Below are 20,763 nucleotides of genomic sequence, written 5' to 3'. Positions count from 1 at the left end.
CTGCTTGTAACATTTATTTCACACTAGTTTTAGTTTACTTTTTTATAAATCATTACTTAATTAAAACATCAAAATATAGAGATAATATTGTATACATGAATTTTCCAATTAAATGAAAAGATAGTTAATTGTGAGGCATTAAAAATATGCAAAATTATTTATTAAATCACCTGTACATGTAACTTTTTAAAAATCAATTTGAAGGCTTTTAAGACCTCCACATATATTATATTTAACAAATATATATTTGCTGCCATAATATCGGCCCATTTCAAATGTTTACGTGCATTTCTTGTTTTTATTTTTTGAGCGTGATGAAATATATTGTAAATACTTGCCGGCATTTAAGCAATAAAAGGCTAGATCTTTAAAATGCATCCAAATGACAGTGAAGCGCAACCGTACGGTGCCCTGCAGGGGTCAGAAAGGATATAAACAGTGAATTCTGAAGTGATATATTCTTGAAAGCTCAGAGTTGTGGATTCGGACGGCAATTAAATGACCACACGTCTTTGGTGTTTGTCTAAAAACAGTAGGTCATTCGGCCGGGGATTTTTACGTGGTGGGAGAAAAACACTTACATTCTGCATTCAGATGAAAATAAAAATCACAGACTAGCCCCTGTCAATGATGAAAATACCAGTTATCACCCCACGAGAAACAATTACCGTCCAAATAGGGCTTTTGACAGTAGATGGCGCTTATGGAACAGCAGAACAGCAGGACCGCTGCACTGATAAACACTACTTTATTAAGCGTTATTCGCTGGAACTTTGATAAATACATTTTTCTTTAGCTTAACACTGAGCCAAGCATCACTGAATTTGCACATCCCTGGCACTAAGCTCATTAAAAAGCTCCACGTTATGTGCTCATTATGCAGAGCTGTCTGCACATGGTCATGATCCATCCACTCACGCAGCTTTTTTTCAGGTTTTCCCCGTTTCCTCCCGTATCGCTCTTTTGTTCTGGCGGCTTTGGCAGCGCATGAAGGCCAATTTTTGTAATAGCACCATGCTACTCCAACAAAATGCAGTTCATACTTAATTCAAGCACTTTCAAGGACCTATGTTTGTTTTTAAGTACTTCCCAGGCCTTGAATCCATGTGTCTGAAATTCAAGTACTTTCAAGAAGCGTGGGAACCCTGTATACTTCTGCGTCAGACCTGCGCTGTAGCCTCTACGCCGTGGGCTACGCGCCGATTTTCATTTATACTTGCAGTTACCATAGACTTTAAAAAAATATGGACGTAGTGTCCATGACGTCACCCATAGGATTCTGAAAAGCAGTTTTCAAGCGCAAAGTAGGGTCGAGCTGGCCGTTGCCATCTTGTCAGCGCGTCAAAAAAAGGGCAAAGAGGCGGGACGTGGGCGGAGCTGAGGTGACGAGACGTCTAACAGACAGCAGACAAACGACAATCCACCTGTCACTCAAAGTGGCCACGCCCTTAATTATGCAGAACTTTAAGGCTTTATATAATGTAAACGAATGAGTTATAAAATAATTCACCCCCCTCACAGTCGTCATGAAGGGCAAAATTAGCCGTATAGACCAAAAGCACAATTTGCCCCAGACTGTAAACATGTGTTCTTCTGCTGTAAAGTTGGGCATTTTAAAGGGTTAGTTTACCCAAAAATGAAAATTCTGTCATTAATTCCTCACCCTCATGTGGTTGGACACCCGTCAGACCTCCGTTCATCTTCAGAACACAAATGAAGATATTTTAGTGTAAATCTGATGGTTCTGAAAGGCCTCCATTGGCTCAATGCACTTTACACTCTCAAGACCCTTAAAAGGCACTAAAGACGTCGTTACAAAGTCCATCTCGCTACAGTGGTTCTACAATAACTTTATGAAGTGACGAGAATAGTTTTTGTGCGCAAAAAACCCCTAAATAACGACTTATATAGTGATGACGATTTCAAAACACAGCCTCATGAAGCTTCGAAGCGTTATGAATCAGTGAGTTGAATCATGATTCGGATTGCGTGTCAAACCGCCAAACTGCTGAAATTTGGCGATTCAAACTGCTGAATCGACTCACTGATTCATAACGCTTCGAAGCTTCATGAGGCTGTGTTTTGAAATCGTCATCACTATATAAGTCGTTATTTAGGGGTTTTTTGCGCACAAAAACTATTCTCGTCACTTCATAAAGTTATTGTAGAACCACTGTAGTGAGATGGACTTTGTAACGACGTCTTTAATGCCTTTTGAGGGTCTTGAGAGTGTAAAGTTCTCTACCCGTTCTCTAACAGGTTAAGTAGAATATTATTAATATAACGGCTAATATAGTCCATATATTTAGTGAAAGAGTTGATTTCTAGTTAATAAAAAGCCCTGTAGGCTACCGAAACGGTTCGGTACGAATACGTGTACCGTTACCAACTAATCCCAGAGGCTGTCTGACATTAAACATCATCAGTAAATCAGGTAAACTCATCTACTCACTCATTTGTTTATAATCATGTTCCCGCAAACTATTCTAACTCACAATTTTAGGGACAAAATCTTTAAATAAACACTGAAAGAGTTGTTGAAGACTTAATGGTGGTGACGTGAAGTCATGGTGTAGTTCGTTTAGGCCAGCTTTTTATTTCTGCCATCTGTATTTAGGCTTCAAAATTCACGAAAGTGCTGTTCAGTTTTGAAAATGATCTTGATGGATAAGACGTGTAAGTATCATTAACTGTTGTTGCTCACAGAGTTTATTTTTTGTGATAGTAGAATATTGGGTTTTTGTAAAGAGAGCCAGTGGGATGCTAACCTTCACAGCGCATATATCAGTGAAACGGCTTCGCAAACAAGAACAAATGTAGGGCGGATGGTGGATCTCATGTGAGTGAGAAAAGTCAAAATAAGAAAAGTCCATTTTGATTGATGATGACTAAGATCAGTAACTTACTGCAACACATTTTCTTTCACTGTTCTGTATGATTTGCCCACATACAAGACTTTTTTTTTTAATTATGCATGGAAGACTGTCAAAAATGTTAAGTGCTTTGATTCATCATCTTCATAAAACAAATGCTTTCCAAAACATAATGTTAACTTATTTGCATAAAAATGCATTCAATGTGAACCGGGCACTGGTGTTAAAAACATAAACTGCTTCTGTTTAATGTCAATAAAAGCCAAAGAGAACCATCAGTTTCAGCAAACACTTTATATTCATTAACAGTCACAATCTGATGAATATTTTACTGTCATGATGTATCATTATTCAGTGGTTTTATTAATGGCATGAGTGTGTGTTTTTAACATACGAGCATTTACACGTTTGAGTCCATGTGTCAAAGCAGCAATAACCTGACAACATGCTCCAGATTAAATAAATGGAAATAAACTACAGTTCATGTCTGGTTATATGTGTGTGTGTGTGTGTGTGTGTGACGTCTGACATGCTGATAACACGCATATGATGCTCATAAATGCCTCTTATTTTCTGGTAAATGTCGATGGCCAAACCTGCTGTGAAGCTGATAACGCTCACTGGACTTTGAAGTGTGTTTGGGGTTGAATGAATGCAATGAATTGTCAAATGGGATCACATGACAAAAACTTGTTTGGTGGACACGTACGGCCTCATGGCATCCTCAAGGGCTTTTCTGAAGTCCTGAAGCCTCACTTCAGCACAGGCCGGAGCGGCCAGCTTCCCCGCGCGGATCAGGATGCAGAGCTCATCCAGCATGTTTCTCAGAGCGTCTTCATCTGTCACAGGACGGTGTGTGTGAGATCAGTGTATGAAACTCTGGAGAAAGACTTCATCTGGGGAAACTTACCGTGTTTGTTGTCTCTCTTCCATTGGGTCACCCAGAAACCTCTTATCTTCACATCTTTAAAGATCAGTGCACTCTAAAGAACCAATAATACTTATATAAGTGCAATGTACACCATAAAGCCAGAGGTCAAGGTTCATATCCAGTGTAGAGCTGCAACTAACGATTATTTTTTCTGTCGACTAATCTAACGATTATTTTTTTGATTAGTCGACTAATCTAACGATTATTTTTCCAGCTTAATCTTATTATTCTTTTTTACTGATTATTGTATTTCAAAGAGGGTAGTGAATTTGTATATTATTTTAACATGAAATCAATGAATGATGACAATATTAATTGTATTTCAGGAAGGGTAGTGTACATAGTATGCCATTTTATAATGAAATATATGAACAAAAGAAGCTTTTTAAACATAATATATAATGATACTATTCATCATAAAATGTATACAGAGTAGGCCTAATTAGGAAAAGTTGTTTATTGAGTATGATTTACTTATTGATTTGTGTCAATAGTAAACGAAAATGCACTTGTATTTATCTGCAAAAGGTTCACATACAGGAGCTTTCAGCATAGTGTTAATGTAGAACTAGTCGTCTATTTTGAAGATACATGTGCATAAACAACGACTTAAGCTGCCAGAAGTTTTTGCCCAAACTTCAAAGACACATTTAAATTATTAAAGCTAGAGGCATATCTTAACTTTAATGTTACTTTAATCATGTAAACTACCTATATACAACAAGTTATTATGCATATGTGTTTGGGACAGAGGGGAACCAGGTCGCATTAACAGCAGATATATGCAGCCCATAATAAATAAAAGCACGAGACGTACTGGGGTCGGAGAAGAACCCAGGAAAATGTGACCGTCTGTTGCAATACACGCGCCACGGTTCAGCTGCGCGAGAGAACACTAGCAGCAGGGTTGCCAGGTTTACACAACAAAACCCACCCATTCGTTACTCAAAACTAGCCCAAAACAAGCCCAATCGCGTTTCGGGGAGGTTCTCTGGTAAACATCGCGTTCGGGGGGTTAAATATGTGTGTTTTTTGCTTCAACCCGCGGACATGAGACACAGCCCGCGGCAACAGTGTAGAAGTAGCCCAATTCCGCAGAAAAAAGCGGACTTGGCAACACTGACTGCAGTGTGAAAGCTCCCGCTCTCCACGCGCACAGCTTCTGCTCTGCCACCGCGCGCAGTGATAAACCGGCGTTACAGAGCGAGCAAAGCACAGTTTAATTCGGCTTCTGTTTAAAGTACTCCCACACTTTTGAATGTCGCGGTCTGGCTTTATATGATAAATGATCATTTTCACTATGCCCGGGAGCAGAAGCTGCCATTATTCTAGATCTTCTGTTCCATTCTAGAACGTAAATAATGCGCCGCCGACGCGTCGACGCATTTCACGCACGTCGACGTATTTTCGTAGTCGACGTCATCGACGACGTCGACGCGTCGTTGCAGCCCTAATCCAGTGGCAAACTCACCACTGGAACAGTGACCGGTTGTTTGGCCATCCCGCCGTACGTCACCATACTCCCTCCACTTCTGAGGAACAGACACAATCCATGCATTTATAGACTGAATACATTATCACATTTGATCTGTTATGTAGTAAAATGTTTATGTCCTATTATTCAACTCTCTTTAAAGGATTAGTTCACTTTTAAATAAACTTTTGCTGATAATTTACTCACCCATATGTCATCCAAGATGTCCATGTCTTTCTTTCTGCAGTCGAAAAGAAATTAAGGTTTTGAATGAAAACAGTCCAGGGTTTTTCTCCATATAATGGACTTCAATGGGCTCCAAACGGTTCAAGGTCTACATGACAGTTTCAGTGCAGCTTCAAAGGGCTTTAAACGACACCAGACGATGAATAAGGGTCTTATCTAGACAAACCATCAGTTTCTGTGAGAAACCCAGCAGTATTTATGCTATTATTTTACCTCTTTGCAGACGAACGTGATCATCTCTGAGCTCCGCCATAACTTCCGTTAAGTAAGGTCAAATACGAGCGTGGTCATAGATATATCGATAGTAGATGCCTCATTCTACTGATCCGTGCATGCGCTAATGAGGCATCTACTATCGATATTTCTATGACCACGGTCTTTTTGACCTCACTTAGCGGAAGTTTTGGCGGAGCTCAGAGATGATCACACTCGTCTGATAAGAGGTAAAATAATAGCATAAATACTGCTGGGTTTCTCGCAGAAACTGATGGTTTGGCTAGATAAGACCCTTATTCATCATCTGGTGTCGTTTAAAGCCCTTTGAAGCTGCACTGAAACTGTCATGTAGACCTTGAGCCGTTTGGAGCCCATTGAAGTCCATTATATGGAGAAAAATCCTGGAATGTTTTCATCAAAAACCTTAATTTCTTTTTGACTGCAGAAAGAAAGACATGGACATCTTGGATGACATATGGGTGAGTAAATTATCAGCAAAAGTTTATTTAAAAGTGAACTAATCCTTTAAGCATGAAAGCACAAATTCTCTATATCAGTGTTTTTGAACTCCTGAAACGCCTCCATTGTAGAACACCACAATATTCCTCATTTACATAATTAATATGCAGAATAAAGGGGCGGGGCCTGGGTAGGTTTAGGGGTTGTGTGTGTATGTGTGTGTGTGAGATTTAGGGGTAGGGGTAGTGTAGGGGGACAGAATGTACAGTTTGTACTGAATAAAAATCATTACGTCTATGGAAAGTCCCCATAAAACATGAAAACCCAACAAAATATATTAAATATGAATTAACTATAAACTAATAGTTTGTTAATGATTTGTCAGTACTTTATTACTGTATACTTATTATAAAGTTTTATTGTCCCTGAAGTTTTTGCTTCACATAAAAGTTCGTAATGAAATGCTTCAGATCAGTAACGCTCAACCTTTCTGACTTTACAACCTTTGCTCAACTTTTCTTCATTTTCACATTTTTTTAATTATTATAATATCATTAATATAATTTAATATAATGTATATAATAAAATAATATAATAAAATATATATAATATAATTAATGTAATGTTATTCATATAATTAATATATGATATAATTAATGTAATATAATGTAATGAATGTATAATATAATTAATGTAATTTAATTAATATAATATAATTAATGTAATGTAATTAATATAATATATTTCATATAATATAATACAATATAAATTATATAATATAAATAATATAATTCATATAATATAATGTAATAAATATAATATAAATAATATATAATATAATGAATATAATGTAATGTAATAATATAATATAATGAATATAATATAATACAATATAAATGATATAATATAATATAAATAGTATAATATAATGAATATAATATAATGTAATAAATATAATATAATGAATATAATATAAATGATATAATATAATATAAATGATATAATATAATATAAATAATATAATATCATTAGTATAATATAATGTAATAAATATCATATAATTAATATAATATAAATAATATAATGTAATAAATATAATATAATATAATGAATATTATATAATACAATATAAAGGATATAATATAATATAAATAATATAATATAATTTATATAATATAATATAATTCATATAATAATATAATTAATATAATATAATATAATATAATATAATATAATATAATTAATATAATATAATATAATATAATATAATATAATATAATATAATATAATATAATATAATATAATATAATATAATTAATATAATATAATATAATGTAATCCTGTGGCCTCTTCAGAAGTTTGCTGAGGCCCTCTAGTGGACTTTAGAAAATAATTCTAGTGCTTTAGAGTTATTTTTAATCTGTGAAGAAAATGAATGAGAAAATCTCTTCTGCATGAAGGCTGCAGACGCTGTATGTGGACACTGTTATAGATGTAGATGTCTGTGTTTAGATAACTTACTGTAAATGACGTAACAGCTCTGTGGCGCTCTTTCCTCCGACTCCATTCAGGGCCAGTTTAGGTGGAGGACACGCCTGTTAAAGCAGACACACACACACACACACACACACATCATGATGCAGATGCAGATACACACACACACACATCATGATGCAGATGCAGATACACACACATCATGATGCAGATGCAGATACACACACATCATGATGCAGATGCAGATACACATACATCATGATGCAGATGCAGATACACACACATCATGATGCAGATGCAGATACACACACATCATGATGCAGATGCAGATACACACACATCATGATGCAGATGCAGATACACACACATCATGATGCAGATGCAGATACACACACATCATGATGCAGATGCAGATACACACACATCATGATGCAGATGCAGATACACACACATCATGATGCAGATGCAGATACACACACATCATGATGCAGATGCAGATACACACACATCATGATGCAGATGCAGATACACACACATCATGATGCAGATGCAGATACAGACACATCATGATGCAGATGCAGATACACACACATCATGATGCAGATGCAGATACACACACATCATGATGCAGATGCAGATACACACACATCATGATGCAGATGCAGATACACACACATCATGATGCAGATGCAGATACACACACATCATGATGCAGATGCAGATACACACACATCATGATGCAGATGCAGATACACACACATCATGATGCAGATGCAGATACACACACATCATGATGCAGATGCAGATACACACACATCATGATGCAGATGCAGATACACACACATCATGATGCAGATGCAGATACACACACATCATGATGCAGATGCAGATACACACACATCATGATGCAGATGCAGATACACACACATCATGATGCAGATGCAGATACACACACATCATGATGCAGATGCAGATACACACACATCATGATGCAGATGCAGATACAGAATGTTTCTATAGCACATGTTTGAGACTGACCCTGAAGATCTCCTTCATCTCTGGCCGTCTCAGCGTCTGCTCTGTGATGACGTGTGTGGCTCCCAGTGCCATCAGTCTGTCACACACACACTGCAGATCCGGCCTACACCATTAACATCACACGGAGACAAATCATCATCCCAGCAGCTTTTGTTTTAAGGACCTGTTAAAGCACACTCAAACAAGCAGACATAAAAACAACCTATTGACAGCCTGTTGATAAAACATTATTTAAAGTTTTTGAACTTAAAGGGTTAGTTCACCCAAAAATGAAAATTCTGTCATTAATTCCTCACCCTCATGTCGTTCGACACCCGTCAGACCTCCGTTCATCTTCAGACACAAATGAAGATATTTTAGTGTAAATCTGATGGCTGTGAAAGGCCTCCATTGGCTCAATGCACTTTACACTCTCAAGACCCTTAAAAGGCACTAAAGACGTCGTTACAAAGTCCATCTCACTACAGTGGCTCTACAATAACTTTATGGATCGGCGAGAATAGTTTTTGTGCGCAAAAAAAACCTAAATAAAGACTTATATAGTGATGACGATTTCAAAACACGGCATCATGAAGCTTCGAAGCGTTATGAATCAGTGAGTCGAATCATGATTCGGATCGCGTGTCAAACCGCCAAACCGCTGATTCGACTCACTGATTCATAACGCTTCGAAGCTTCATGAGGCCGTGTTTTGAAATCGTCATCACTATATAAGTCGTTATTTAGGGGTTTTTTGCGCACAAAAAGAGTGTAAGTGAGAGTGTAAAGTGCATTGAGCCAATGGAGGCCTTTCAGAGCCATCAGATTTCAACTAAAATATCTTCATTTGTGTCTGAAGATGAACGGAGGTCTGACGGGTGTCGAACGACATGAGGGTAAGTCATTAATGACAGAATTTTCATTTTTGTGTGAACTAACCCTTTAAGTCATTTCAGACTCCAATCACGTCTGTTGATAACGTGCAGAACTAGCTCTTCTACTGGCTGTAGTCTCTAGCCTCTGGCCATAAAAGCAAATGATGACACTAATGCTGCCTTCACGTGCTATCGGAAATTTTCCAATTCCCACTTTAGAAGTCGATCATTGAATCTGATTAGACCGTTAGCATCTCGCTCAAAAAAATGACCAAAGAGTTCGATATTTTTCCTACTTAAAACTCGACTCTTCTGTACATCGTGTACTAAGACCGACGGAAAATGAAACGTTTTCAATGAGCCTATTTTCAAAAAAAGTGGAGTGTTCCTTTAAAGCTACACTGTGATATTTTCCCCCATCTAGTGGTGAAAATGTATATGACCATCCAGTGAATATTAGTTTCTCTTCCTCTCAATACCGATTTAGTTTTAACTCCTACGGTGGCCGATTTAGTCCAAGATTAACATGGCTTCCAGTTCGACCTCGTCCACATTGGACACGGTGCCATCGAGTGTTAAAACGCCAAAGGCGAAGCTTGAATTTACGGGTATGTCCCTCTTTGGCTAATGTACTTTCAAGATGGAGGGGCAACATGGCGACCCGCATTCGAACCCTCACCCGTATGTATTTTCAATGGCATATTATAAACTTACGAGAATACTTTATTACTTGAAAGAAGTAAATATACATTAATGAGCACATATATTTTTGAAAGAACTAAGTGTTTTTAGCTAAGAATAAACTAAAAAAGTTACACAGTGTAGCTTTAAGTAAAGGCATCATTGATGAGTTGAAGGTCTCTGTTACCTGTCTCTGATGACATTGATGGTTTGAAAGCCCTTAGCAGCAGCGATCTGAATAACGGCCTGTCCCACGCCACTGTTAGCTGCGTTCTGGATGACTGTATCTCCTAAAACATCCAGTTAGACTTTAGTGCACGATCAACAGTTTCAGGGTTCCTACACAATTTTCATTTCAAAATTCCATACTTTTCCAGACTCGAATTTCCAGACTTCCTACAGATTTTTCCGACCATATTTAACTTGTTCTGATAAAATGTTTTCAAATTCAACTGCTAACAAGTGTTACATTCGAAAGATTTAGTATTGGCGTTTTTGCCTTTTATTAGGATAGGAAAGTAGCTAGACAGGAAGTAAGGTGGGAGAGAGAGGGGGGCGGGATTGGGAAAAGTCCATGAGGCAGGACTCGAACTCGGGTCTCCAGAAGCACAACAGCACTACATGGCGAAGCACTTACCCACAATGCCATCGGCACCGACAAGTATGTTACACTCTGAGTCAAAACCTCTATGTAGGCTATCTAATATTTAGAAATCCTATATTAAAATATTGCCTTTTGTGACCTTAACGATCAAAATGCTAAATCAGTCACAATTTTTTTAAAGGGTTATTAATTTACCCAAAAATGTAATTTCTATCATAATTTACTTACCCTCATGTCATTCTAAACTAATAAGACTTTTGTTAATCTTGGAAATCTTGGACACATGAAGATATTTAAAGGATTAGTTCACCTTAAAATGAAAATTTCCTAATCATTTACTCACCCCAATGCCATCCAAAATGGCCACCAACTCAGTTGGTTGCTCAAAAACTTAATTTATCTTTCACTGAAGAAAGTAAGGCATGGATATCTTGGATGGCATTGAGGTGAGTAAATGATTTTCATTTTGGGGTGAACAAGTCCTTTAATAAAGGGACTGAAATCTCTCAGATTTAAAATATTAAAAATGTTAATATAATAAACTTATGGTTTTGAAAGACATGGGGGTGAATAAATGACAAATTTTCATTTTGGGTGTACTATTCCTTTAAGAACTCCACCATCGACTCTGTTTTATCCTCAAACCCAACTTGCTTTCTCAAACTACAAAGTGCAGTGTTAACCACTGTTGAACTGAGAAGAGGAAGGAACACACAGGTCTGACCTTTACTGCCATAGCTACGCTACAAGCTTTTCATTCATTGAAAAAAACGATTGTGTATATATTTATTATATACATTTTGAAATTCTTAATTTTATATTTAGAAAATGAAATAGGGACAATAGTCTGGAAACATAAATATTTTTTCATACTCTGATTTATTTTTTCCATACTTTTCCAGACCTGGAAATTACTTGGAAATTCCATACTTTTCCAAACCCCGTAGGAACCCTGCAGTTTGAATACTCAATGAAGAATGAAAGAACCTGGTTTGAGCTCCTCGAAGTCTGTGAGCATCCTGAAAGCTGTGCAGGGGTTGACTCCTAAAGTGGCAGCAGACAGCACAGGAATGTCTTTAGGTAAAGTCACCAGATCTCCAGCCTTCAGGACCGCTGCTGTCCTCCATGTGCCTGTGTGGATCAATGCAGGGCCGTTACATCCTCACACCTGCTGAGCAGAACATGAACACACATCAAATCTTCACCTATGCCGGCATCTCTTGGAATCACCCAGTCGCCGACCTTGAGTGTTTTGACCCGCTCACCGACCTCCATCACCTGACCCACGCCCTCATTGCCCCCCACCGCTGGAAGCTCAGGCAGGACGGCGTATGTTCCTGTTCAGAGACACTGGGTGAGTATGCAAAATCATCAGGCAAATCAGTCCCTGGTTTAAAGGAAATCTCACTCAAAAGAAAGAAATATGCCCTTTTACAATCAACTTTCACTATGCAATGCAAAAACGCATTCCATTTTCTAAATTGATTTAACCCTCTGGGGTCCTTCGGGTCAGCAATGATCCGAAGCGGTTTCTAAGAAAATCGTAGCTTCATCGGAATGGTCCGAAGCTTGGTGACTTTATTGGTACTTGGTATATGAACACCCCAAAAAAATTGGGACAGGATTTATAAAGGCTAAGTGGTCGTAAAAAAAATAGTCACACTCAGGACCTTCGGGTCAAAAATGACCCCCATAGGAAATGAATGGGAAATTGGCAAAAATATGAAAATACAGAGTTTTTTTGTGCATACAATCTACAAATAAGCCAGAATGCAGAAAAAAGGACTCAACAGTGAAGGGGTGAATCTCTAAAACATCAAGAGTGCAAAACAGACACACAAAAAAACACACACACACAAAAACACAATTAGCTTTTGGAATGGCACATGTTCATTTGTGTGTGCGTGTGTTTTTGTGTGTATAAGTGTGTGTGTGTGTGTGTGTGTGAGTTTTTTTGTCTGTTTTGCACTCTTGATGTTTTAGAGATTCAAATCCTGTCCCCAATTTTTTTGTCTGTTCATATACCAAGTACCAATTAAGTCACCAAATTTCGGACCATTCCGATGAAGCTACGTTTTTTTATTTTTTTTTATTATCAAACGCAAGATCCACTATAGTGGTAAAAATGTGCTATTGCGGGATAAAAATGCTCAATGTGTCCACCGGATGGCACCGATCTCATTTAAAAAATTGCTTTCATGAGGCTTAGGCTTGACTCTAAAATGAAATACAGCTTTAATAAAAAAAAAAAATAAAAAAAAAAAATATATATACACTTTTTTTATTATATTCAATGGGAAAAAATGGGTCATAATTATTGCATAAATATTCATTATAAATCATAAATTTATCTCAAAACAAAATATTATTGAACAAAAATATATTTAATTGATTTTACTCAAATCTTTTTTATCTTAATCCCGAAGACCCTGAGTGTGACCCATAAATGAAGAACCCCAGAGGGTTAATTGTATACATAATGCTAGTGTTTGTTGCTTAACCCTTGTGCGACCTTATGGACATTTTTGTCTTTTTCAGTTTTGTTTTGTTGATAATTTTGCCAGTGTTTATGCCAACTGCATACATTTTGGCACAGGTGTGTATTTTTATTGGAATTTTACTATTTCACCCCCATTTCCTTTTAAAAAAAAATCAATTTTGCACTAGGCACACAAAATAGTTCCTCTCAGGATGTTTTGGACAAACATGTCCCTATTGAAACCCATTAAAACTGCAATAATGAATTAATTAATTTAACTATAAAATTATGCAATCTTTGTCAATAGGCTTTCAATCTGTTGGCAAGGCTTCAAAATGGTTTTCTCTGGTTTGGTCTATACAGCAAATACTCACTTTCTGATTATTATAGAGCCAATTGGATACATTATGCAGCTGTAACTGTGTGGATGTGTTGGTATGGATGTCAGAGTGTGGTTTGTATGTGTAATAAAAAGTTGTGTGTGTGATTGTAATATTTGAGAGAGGAAAACTACTGTAAAACACCAACTGGTGTGTGCACCAGAGGAGCTTTGCTGGCATCTAACGGGAAAATATGGCACTGCGCCCAAACTAAATCTTAATCTTGAAAACTCATTTTTTGAGATAACAACCTCAAATTTGGAGCACAACTTGTTTAGATTTATGGCTTTGATTTTCTAGTAGTTTAGATTAGTCGAGTAGAGTTCAACATGTTTCATACAATGTATATTTTATATAAAATAATGTTCATAAGCTTAAACCTCTATAAACTTCAGTCTGTGCTCCCAAGGTTCAAAAGTTTTTTTAAATGGACATTTTTATCCTCTATGTGTAGCTTTTGTTCATTGACGCACAAGGGTTGAATGAACTAAACCCACCAAACCCATTAAATTAAGTTTTTTTCCTCCAGAATAAAACAATAATAGTAATCATCATCATAATAATAAATAATGTAAATACATTTTTGAGAACAAAAGGAATAAAAAAACAAAAAGCAATAATGGACCCTTTTCACAGATGTGTTTTAACGGTCATCATCATTGTAAATCCTGTAAAGTGTTTTATATTTTCATTTATGTATTTATTTTTTTACAAATGTATACAGTTATAACACTATACATTGCATTATATTACCTTTGCATCAAATGACAAGAAACTAGTTAACGCTGCTGTGTTTCTGTGGAAGTGGCTTAAAATTGACATATTTCTCTCACTTTTTTTCCTCTTTTGTAAGTCATGAAAACACTATTGTGGAATTTTTCTTTTGCTCATTGAGCACATCATGGGAACACGACAACTATATTTAATGAATTAATAAGTTACTGCTTATTAATAGTTACTAAGGTAGTTAAGTTTTGGTATTGGTTATGATTAAAGCTGCACTAAGTAACGTTTCCCCTCACACATCCCGGTTCCTCAGGTAAAATAGCAATTTCTCACGATTTACAAATAGTTGGAAACATTTGGGATATTGTAAGTACTCAACTGAACAAAATATATAACACTGGCCTAGTGGCTTTGTAAAATAGATTTATTTTCTTATTTTTTTCTTTGATTTTGATTTACCCAAATATCCTGTCAATGTATTTGTCCACAGTAGCCAATGCATAGGTAATTAAACTCAATAAAAAATGCTTTGCTCTTGCCTTGAATCATATTTAAATCAGAGGGGTTGATGGGAGCTGCCAGCATTTTCACCAGGACGCATTCAGGTCCCATATGGGGCAGGTCCAGTGACTCCAGCCTGTCAATCATGCAGGAAACGCGGTTAACTTCATACAACTGTCCACCTGTTATTATCTATGGGTGTGGCACGCTTACTGGACAGCTTGTGAGGGCTCCCCGTGTTTTCTGTACAGAAGTGCAGTGTTGTCTTTGACTGCAGACACAGAGAAGTTGCTTTTAGTGAGGACAGCTCCATATCTGATCGGTTCAGGACCTGGGGACCGGTAAACGCGAGGTCCCCGTGTTAAAAAAGATGCGACTCGCGATAGTTTCATTCTAACGTTGTGATATGTCCAAAATCAAGATCTTGAGGCGTTTAAAGAAGCACAAGAGGGCATAAGTCCGTGTTTACTGTCATGGAAGTGGCCATTTTGTTACCGTAAAGCCTGTAGTAGAAGCGCCGTCTCCGGGGTCGCTTACGAATCCTACTATTCCGAGGCACTATTAATGAATATTAATTAGCAATGGTCACGAGATGGGTTTGGACTGTTCAATCATAACCCAAGCCTGTTTTTTTTAGTATCATAAACTTCGTTCATTGGCCATCCTGGCCAGCGCCCATTTTCCAAACTCATATGGCAAGCCATGTTAGCATTTAATGCCCCTGGCTCTACTAGCCGTAATTTAGTTTTGACTAAAATGATCTGTTCTGCAATTTTGAATTGTCGTAATAGGGTGTGTCAGGGATGACGCAGTTTTGTTGGCTAAAACTCGGAAATAAGTTAGCCTTTTAGCACTTCCGGTTACATCCTACTGAAGGTTTTTTGAATGTTTTTGTTGTTGTTAAATGCCTGAAATAAGGTCTGTGATTAACACAAGCTCAAGACACTCAAAACACACCTTGTTTTATTCTACGATGTAAAATACATCAGTATTGCCCCACTTGGAATTTTTTAAGCTTTTTCGTAGCTAGACACCGGCGGTTGCTAACAAGTGGCTAAATAAGACGCTGTCGGGGATATTAAACGTCATCATGCCGAACAGGTAAGCGCAGTCTGCTTTTACAACCTCATTGTGTTTATAATCGCACTAGGCTTGCTACGATAGTCGGTGTTGCCTGTGTTACCGGTGTCCAGACTCAACACCGGTTACATCACTTGCCCACCGTGGCACCGCCCACCGTCTTTTTGATTTTTTTATAGTAATAAAATAATTTAGTTCAGTTAGAGAACAGACAATACAAATAAAAACTGAACGTCTCTGCTTAATAAAGCAGGATCCAAACGTGAGTCTCGGCAGCGGCAGGAGTCATTCATCAGATTTCATTCATCAGATTTAAGAGTGAGGAGCTGACTGACATGATCGCGGAAGATTTGGTTTCAAAGCGAAACGTAAAAGCGCCTATTTAAGGGAGTTTGTCATTTGTTTTGTTGTTGTGTTTTTCATTAAAAATAATAGGCTAAAGAACCCACAATTCAAGCAACCCGCAGCCGAATTGGCGCTAATTCAAAACCGAAAGTAAAATGTGCACGGCCGCACAGAGCGCGCATTGTTTACTTTCGCCTGGCTCCGCAGTGCGAGCCTCCGCGCTACGCTGACTGCGCGCATTTATTTTTGCTGCGCGCACCGAGTATAAACAAGGCTTTACGGACAAACTGTTATTCATTCATGGCGTGCATCTCAATCATAGACTGATCAATGCTTGATCAGTGCCCCGACTACTGAACTAGGGAACTGATTGAGACGCGCCCATGGCCTCACAGAGCGCGCATTTACAGACGAGCTGTCATTCACGGTGTGTGTGCGCACTGGCGCGTTTTCAGTTCAGAGCGGTCGTGTGCATGTTACTTTCAGTTAGATAGAATTAGTGATTTAAAAGCCTCCGCCGGTGATACCGGTATTACCGGTGTTGTCACGCATCAATTAACCGGTGGGAAAATTTCCTCACCGTCACATCCCTAAATAGCACTCTTACAAACTATTCTAACTAAAACTTTCAGAGAAAATGTCTATTAGATAAAAACTGAAGGAGTTGTCGGGGGCTTAGTGGTGGTGATCTGAAAATATAAATTTGACTATAGTAGAAATTGAACTAGAGATATATCTAATTACCTTTGCGTATGTGTGACACGTCAATTGAATATATCTATTATGTCATTACAGATATCTTAAATAGTATTTAGACTAGTCAAACTGTATTTAGAGATCTGTATCTCAATCTTCATTTCTCACTAGTATAATAGCTGATATCTCTAATTTTCATTCTGACTAGCTAAATTATAATTATGACTCGTTGAAATACAATTGTATCTATCTAAACTATATTTATGGATAGTTAGTCAAACCATGGTTTTATATGCCAATTCCGCCTGCCATAAATGCCTGTCTTTTGATCAAACAGGTTAATATTCATGAGTGGAATTGAAATTTTACCACAATGTCAGTAATATATGTGCATAATGTTTTTCTAGTTCAAAACTGCTTTCAAAGGTTTCTCAAGACACTTGAAGGCTGATGCAATTGAGGAAAATCAGAATAAATGTGGCCTATAATATAAAATTAAATACATTTTAAATTACATTATTAAACTCTGTGTTTTGAATCTTGATGGAGCTATAGATACGTTTAAAACAGTAAACATAACAAGATGTAATGTAAGTCGTCAGCCTAGCTAAAAATAGTAAATAAAATGTTGAGAGAAGAGATCACAGCCAGTCTTTTTCTCACATTCCACTAAATTTATTGGATGACAAAAACCATTGAAAACTTCACATTACATTCAAATGTTCAAGAAGTGATTCCCAAGTTCAACAGGATAGTCAAAAACAGCATGAGCACATCTAAATGGTGCAAAACTTTGTATGATACCTTCATTCATTAAATACGATAAAAACAAGAACTCAAATATAATTGCATAAAGGAATGGATTAGATAACGGCAGTTCATGTAGGAGGCAACCATAGGATATACATTCCTGTTTGATCCACAAAACTCAGAAAGTTAACACTTACAATAATGTTCATGATGTTTTGGAACTGTAATAAAATAATATAATTCTTATCACTTCATGTGAAATCATGCTTGATACACTCCCTGAGTTCAGAGTCATGATTCAACACTGCTAAAGCAAAAGGCATTTATAGCGACTGAGGAATTAAACATAAATCTCGTCTTCAGCACAGAGAAATCACAACGCTCCACACAATAAGCTGCACAGAGCAAGACATCAGTGCCATAAAAACAACAATACACAAATAAAGCTCATCATTGTCAGCCGATTCGTGGCACGTGAGACGATGGTCGAGGTATTTTGGAAATAACACAGAGAAGCCTGAGGTAGGAGCCGGAGTCTCTTTTACATCATGGAGAACAAGTTGCTATAAATAAATACTATGAGTAAAGGCTAATAACAGGTTTACATAAACAGTATGCATATATCTATTTATATATATTAAATATGCTTTAAAGTCTTTCAGCTCCTCCTGTAAAATGGGAGTAAAAGGCTGTTAAATACATTCCAAAACAATACAGGCAGATTGAGAACGGAGCCAATGTCTTCACCATCAACGTATATGGGCAACATTTGTTCTGAAGAATAACTTATTTCTCTCCAAGAAAACCCCTGAGGCCAATTGTCAAAGACAAATAACAAAATATATCGCTAGCAAACATACAGATCAGCAGCATTTAAGACAAGATAGCAAATATCAAGCCGAGATTCGACTGTAGTCTGAAGTTTAGAGATAAAAGCGTGATTGATTATTTACTTTCATGTCTAATAGAGCGTGTTATTGTTTGAAGATAACCACAGATTTGGACACATGTAAAACGGGCCGCCGAGTCAGCGGTTTTAACATTCATTTGGTCCCTGGTGATCAGGACGGTCTATTGCAAAATTGGCAATCGCCAAATCCCCAGTTCAAACCCCCCACCAAAACATTTTCACAAAAGCATCAAGAAATACCAGAAACATTCAAATGTATCAATCGGTCAATCATCTGTAAGAATAAGACGTTTGGGTTTTGAGTTTATACTCTAGACGAGGAAGCTCAGTAGAGAAAAAAAACACAGAATGAGATATACGAGTGTCGGCCCAGATCCGGGCCACATCTGGATTCAGCGCAAATGACGCAAGTATCGTAGGGCCCACCGGGGGCTTATCACTATATGAAATAAACATGACGTAATGTGAATATTTCTTCATAATCTGTCTACTAAGCAGTCCTGTGGAAATATTTGTAATAATGATTTATGCTTATTCAAAAACGGGTTTCAGACATCTTGTAGTTTGGCAGATAATGACTCTTTCCTGTAGCTCAAACAGTAGAGCGTGGTGCTAACAACGCCAAGGTCATGGGTTCGATTCCCAGGGAAAGCAAGAACTGACAAAATGTAAAAAACTTGTACCTTGAATGCAATGTAAGTCGCTTTGGATAAAAGCATCTGCCAAATGCGTAAATGTAAATGTAACCGAGTCTTGCCATGGCTATGGCTGCAAAATAAAACTATTCTTATGAAATTTCTGCCACTTAAGTGGCAAGAGCGAAAAAAGTATGTATTTTTGTAACATTTAATTTCTTATTTTTTCTTGACAAAGCAGTACATTCATAAGCAAATCGTAAACCAATAACTAGTCCAGGTCTCCACCGTGTTTTGTTAGAAATGCCTCATAATGAAATAACTTAGCTTGTGTTGGGACACATCAATAATCAAAAAGTTCTTATGCGGTTTAATAAGAAATAAACATTCCTGTTCAGAATTACGAGCTGTCGTGTGACTCAGGTACTTTAAAAACAATAACGTACATGTCTAAAATTAGCTAATTTAGAGAATTATTGATGTATTTTCGTATGTTTACAAAAATGGTGCAATATGGCACTAAAAGTGGTTCGTAATCATAGGGAAACTATATAGCACCATATCTTAACAGGTTCTGTATATGGTAGCGGTGCTATAGCACCTCAGTCATCCCAAAGAACTGATGAAGAACCACTGAAGCACCAAGATTTGGGAATCCTATATAGAGAACCACTTTTAGTGCTATATAGCACAATTTTTTTAAGAGTGTACCTGAGACTTCTTCACTCAAAAAAATGATGGGTTGTATCAACCCAGATTTGGGTCGAAATAGACAAACCCAACCGTTGTGTTAAAAAAATAATAAAAAAATGTAACCCATTGGTTGGGATTGTCCATATTTGACCCACATTTGGGTTGAAACAACCATGACTTTGTAATTTCGTTAGTAAATCACGCATTTAGAAAGCCAGTCGTTTTTCTGACAATGAAAATTTGGTTTTAATTTTGCTTAATTGTTCTTACTGCCAATTTATCGTGTTTAAACAGGTTTCCCTTTACATATTTATCCACGTTTTTCATAACTTTCCTTGATGTTTTAATTCCATTAGCCTATAGAAAACTGACAGTGCACCTTGCATACTGAAAACCATTGTAATTATTACTTAAGTTTATAGACATTTTGTGGTTTTTAAGAAAAGGGCCCTTCACAAAGTTTTGCTTAGGGCCCCCAGAAGTGTAGGATCTGCACTGATTCAACGCGTACCAGATGTGGGCCGGATCTGGGCCGACACTGTTGCTATCTGGGGTATCTACTCCAGTAATACACCAAACACTGAAATTCCTGAGAACAGCTCTATTCCTGAGTGTTAGAGTTACATTCTTCTTTGCTTTTATAGACCTGAGGAAGTTCCAACAGCAGCATTATGCATTTGTTTTTCCAGTATAGTGTG

General features: G+C 37.1%; 1 protein-coding gene across 1 annotated transcript; it reads right to left on the bottom strand.

Annotated features, from left to right (window-relative positions):
- Positions 1–2,876: 2,876 nt before the first annotated feature.
- On the bottom strand, positions 2,877–15,481 carry mecr (mitochondrial trans-2-enoyl-CoA reductase). Its single transcript, XM_079836138.1, has 10 exons — positions 15,170–15,481; positions 14,995–15,092; positions 12,076–12,207; positions 11,858–12,001; positions 10,454–10,556; positions 8,732–8,834; positions 7,721–7,794; positions 5,276–5,336; positions 3,784–3,856; positions 2,877–3,712 (listed from the first exon to the last, which is right to left on the bottom strand). The coding sequence occupies exons 1-10, from the start codon at positions 15,346–15,348 to the stop codon at positions 3,549–3,551; spliced, it is 1,131 nt and encodes a 376-aa protein (XP_079692264.1). The 5' UTR covers positions 15,349–15,481; the 3' UTR covers positions 2,877–3,548.
- Between the last annotated feature and the right edge of the window lie 5,282 nt (positions 15,482–20,763).

The sequence above is a fragment of the Gobio gobio genome (assembly GCF_949357685.1).
Source record: "Gobio gobio genome assembly, chromosome: 15".
Taxonomy (NCBI): Eukaryota; Metazoa; Chordata; class Actinopteri; order Cypriniformes; family Gobionidae; genus Gobio; species Gobio gobio.
Note: the sequence above shows the minus strand (reverse complement) of the source record. Positions and strands in the feature narration are given on the sequence as shown.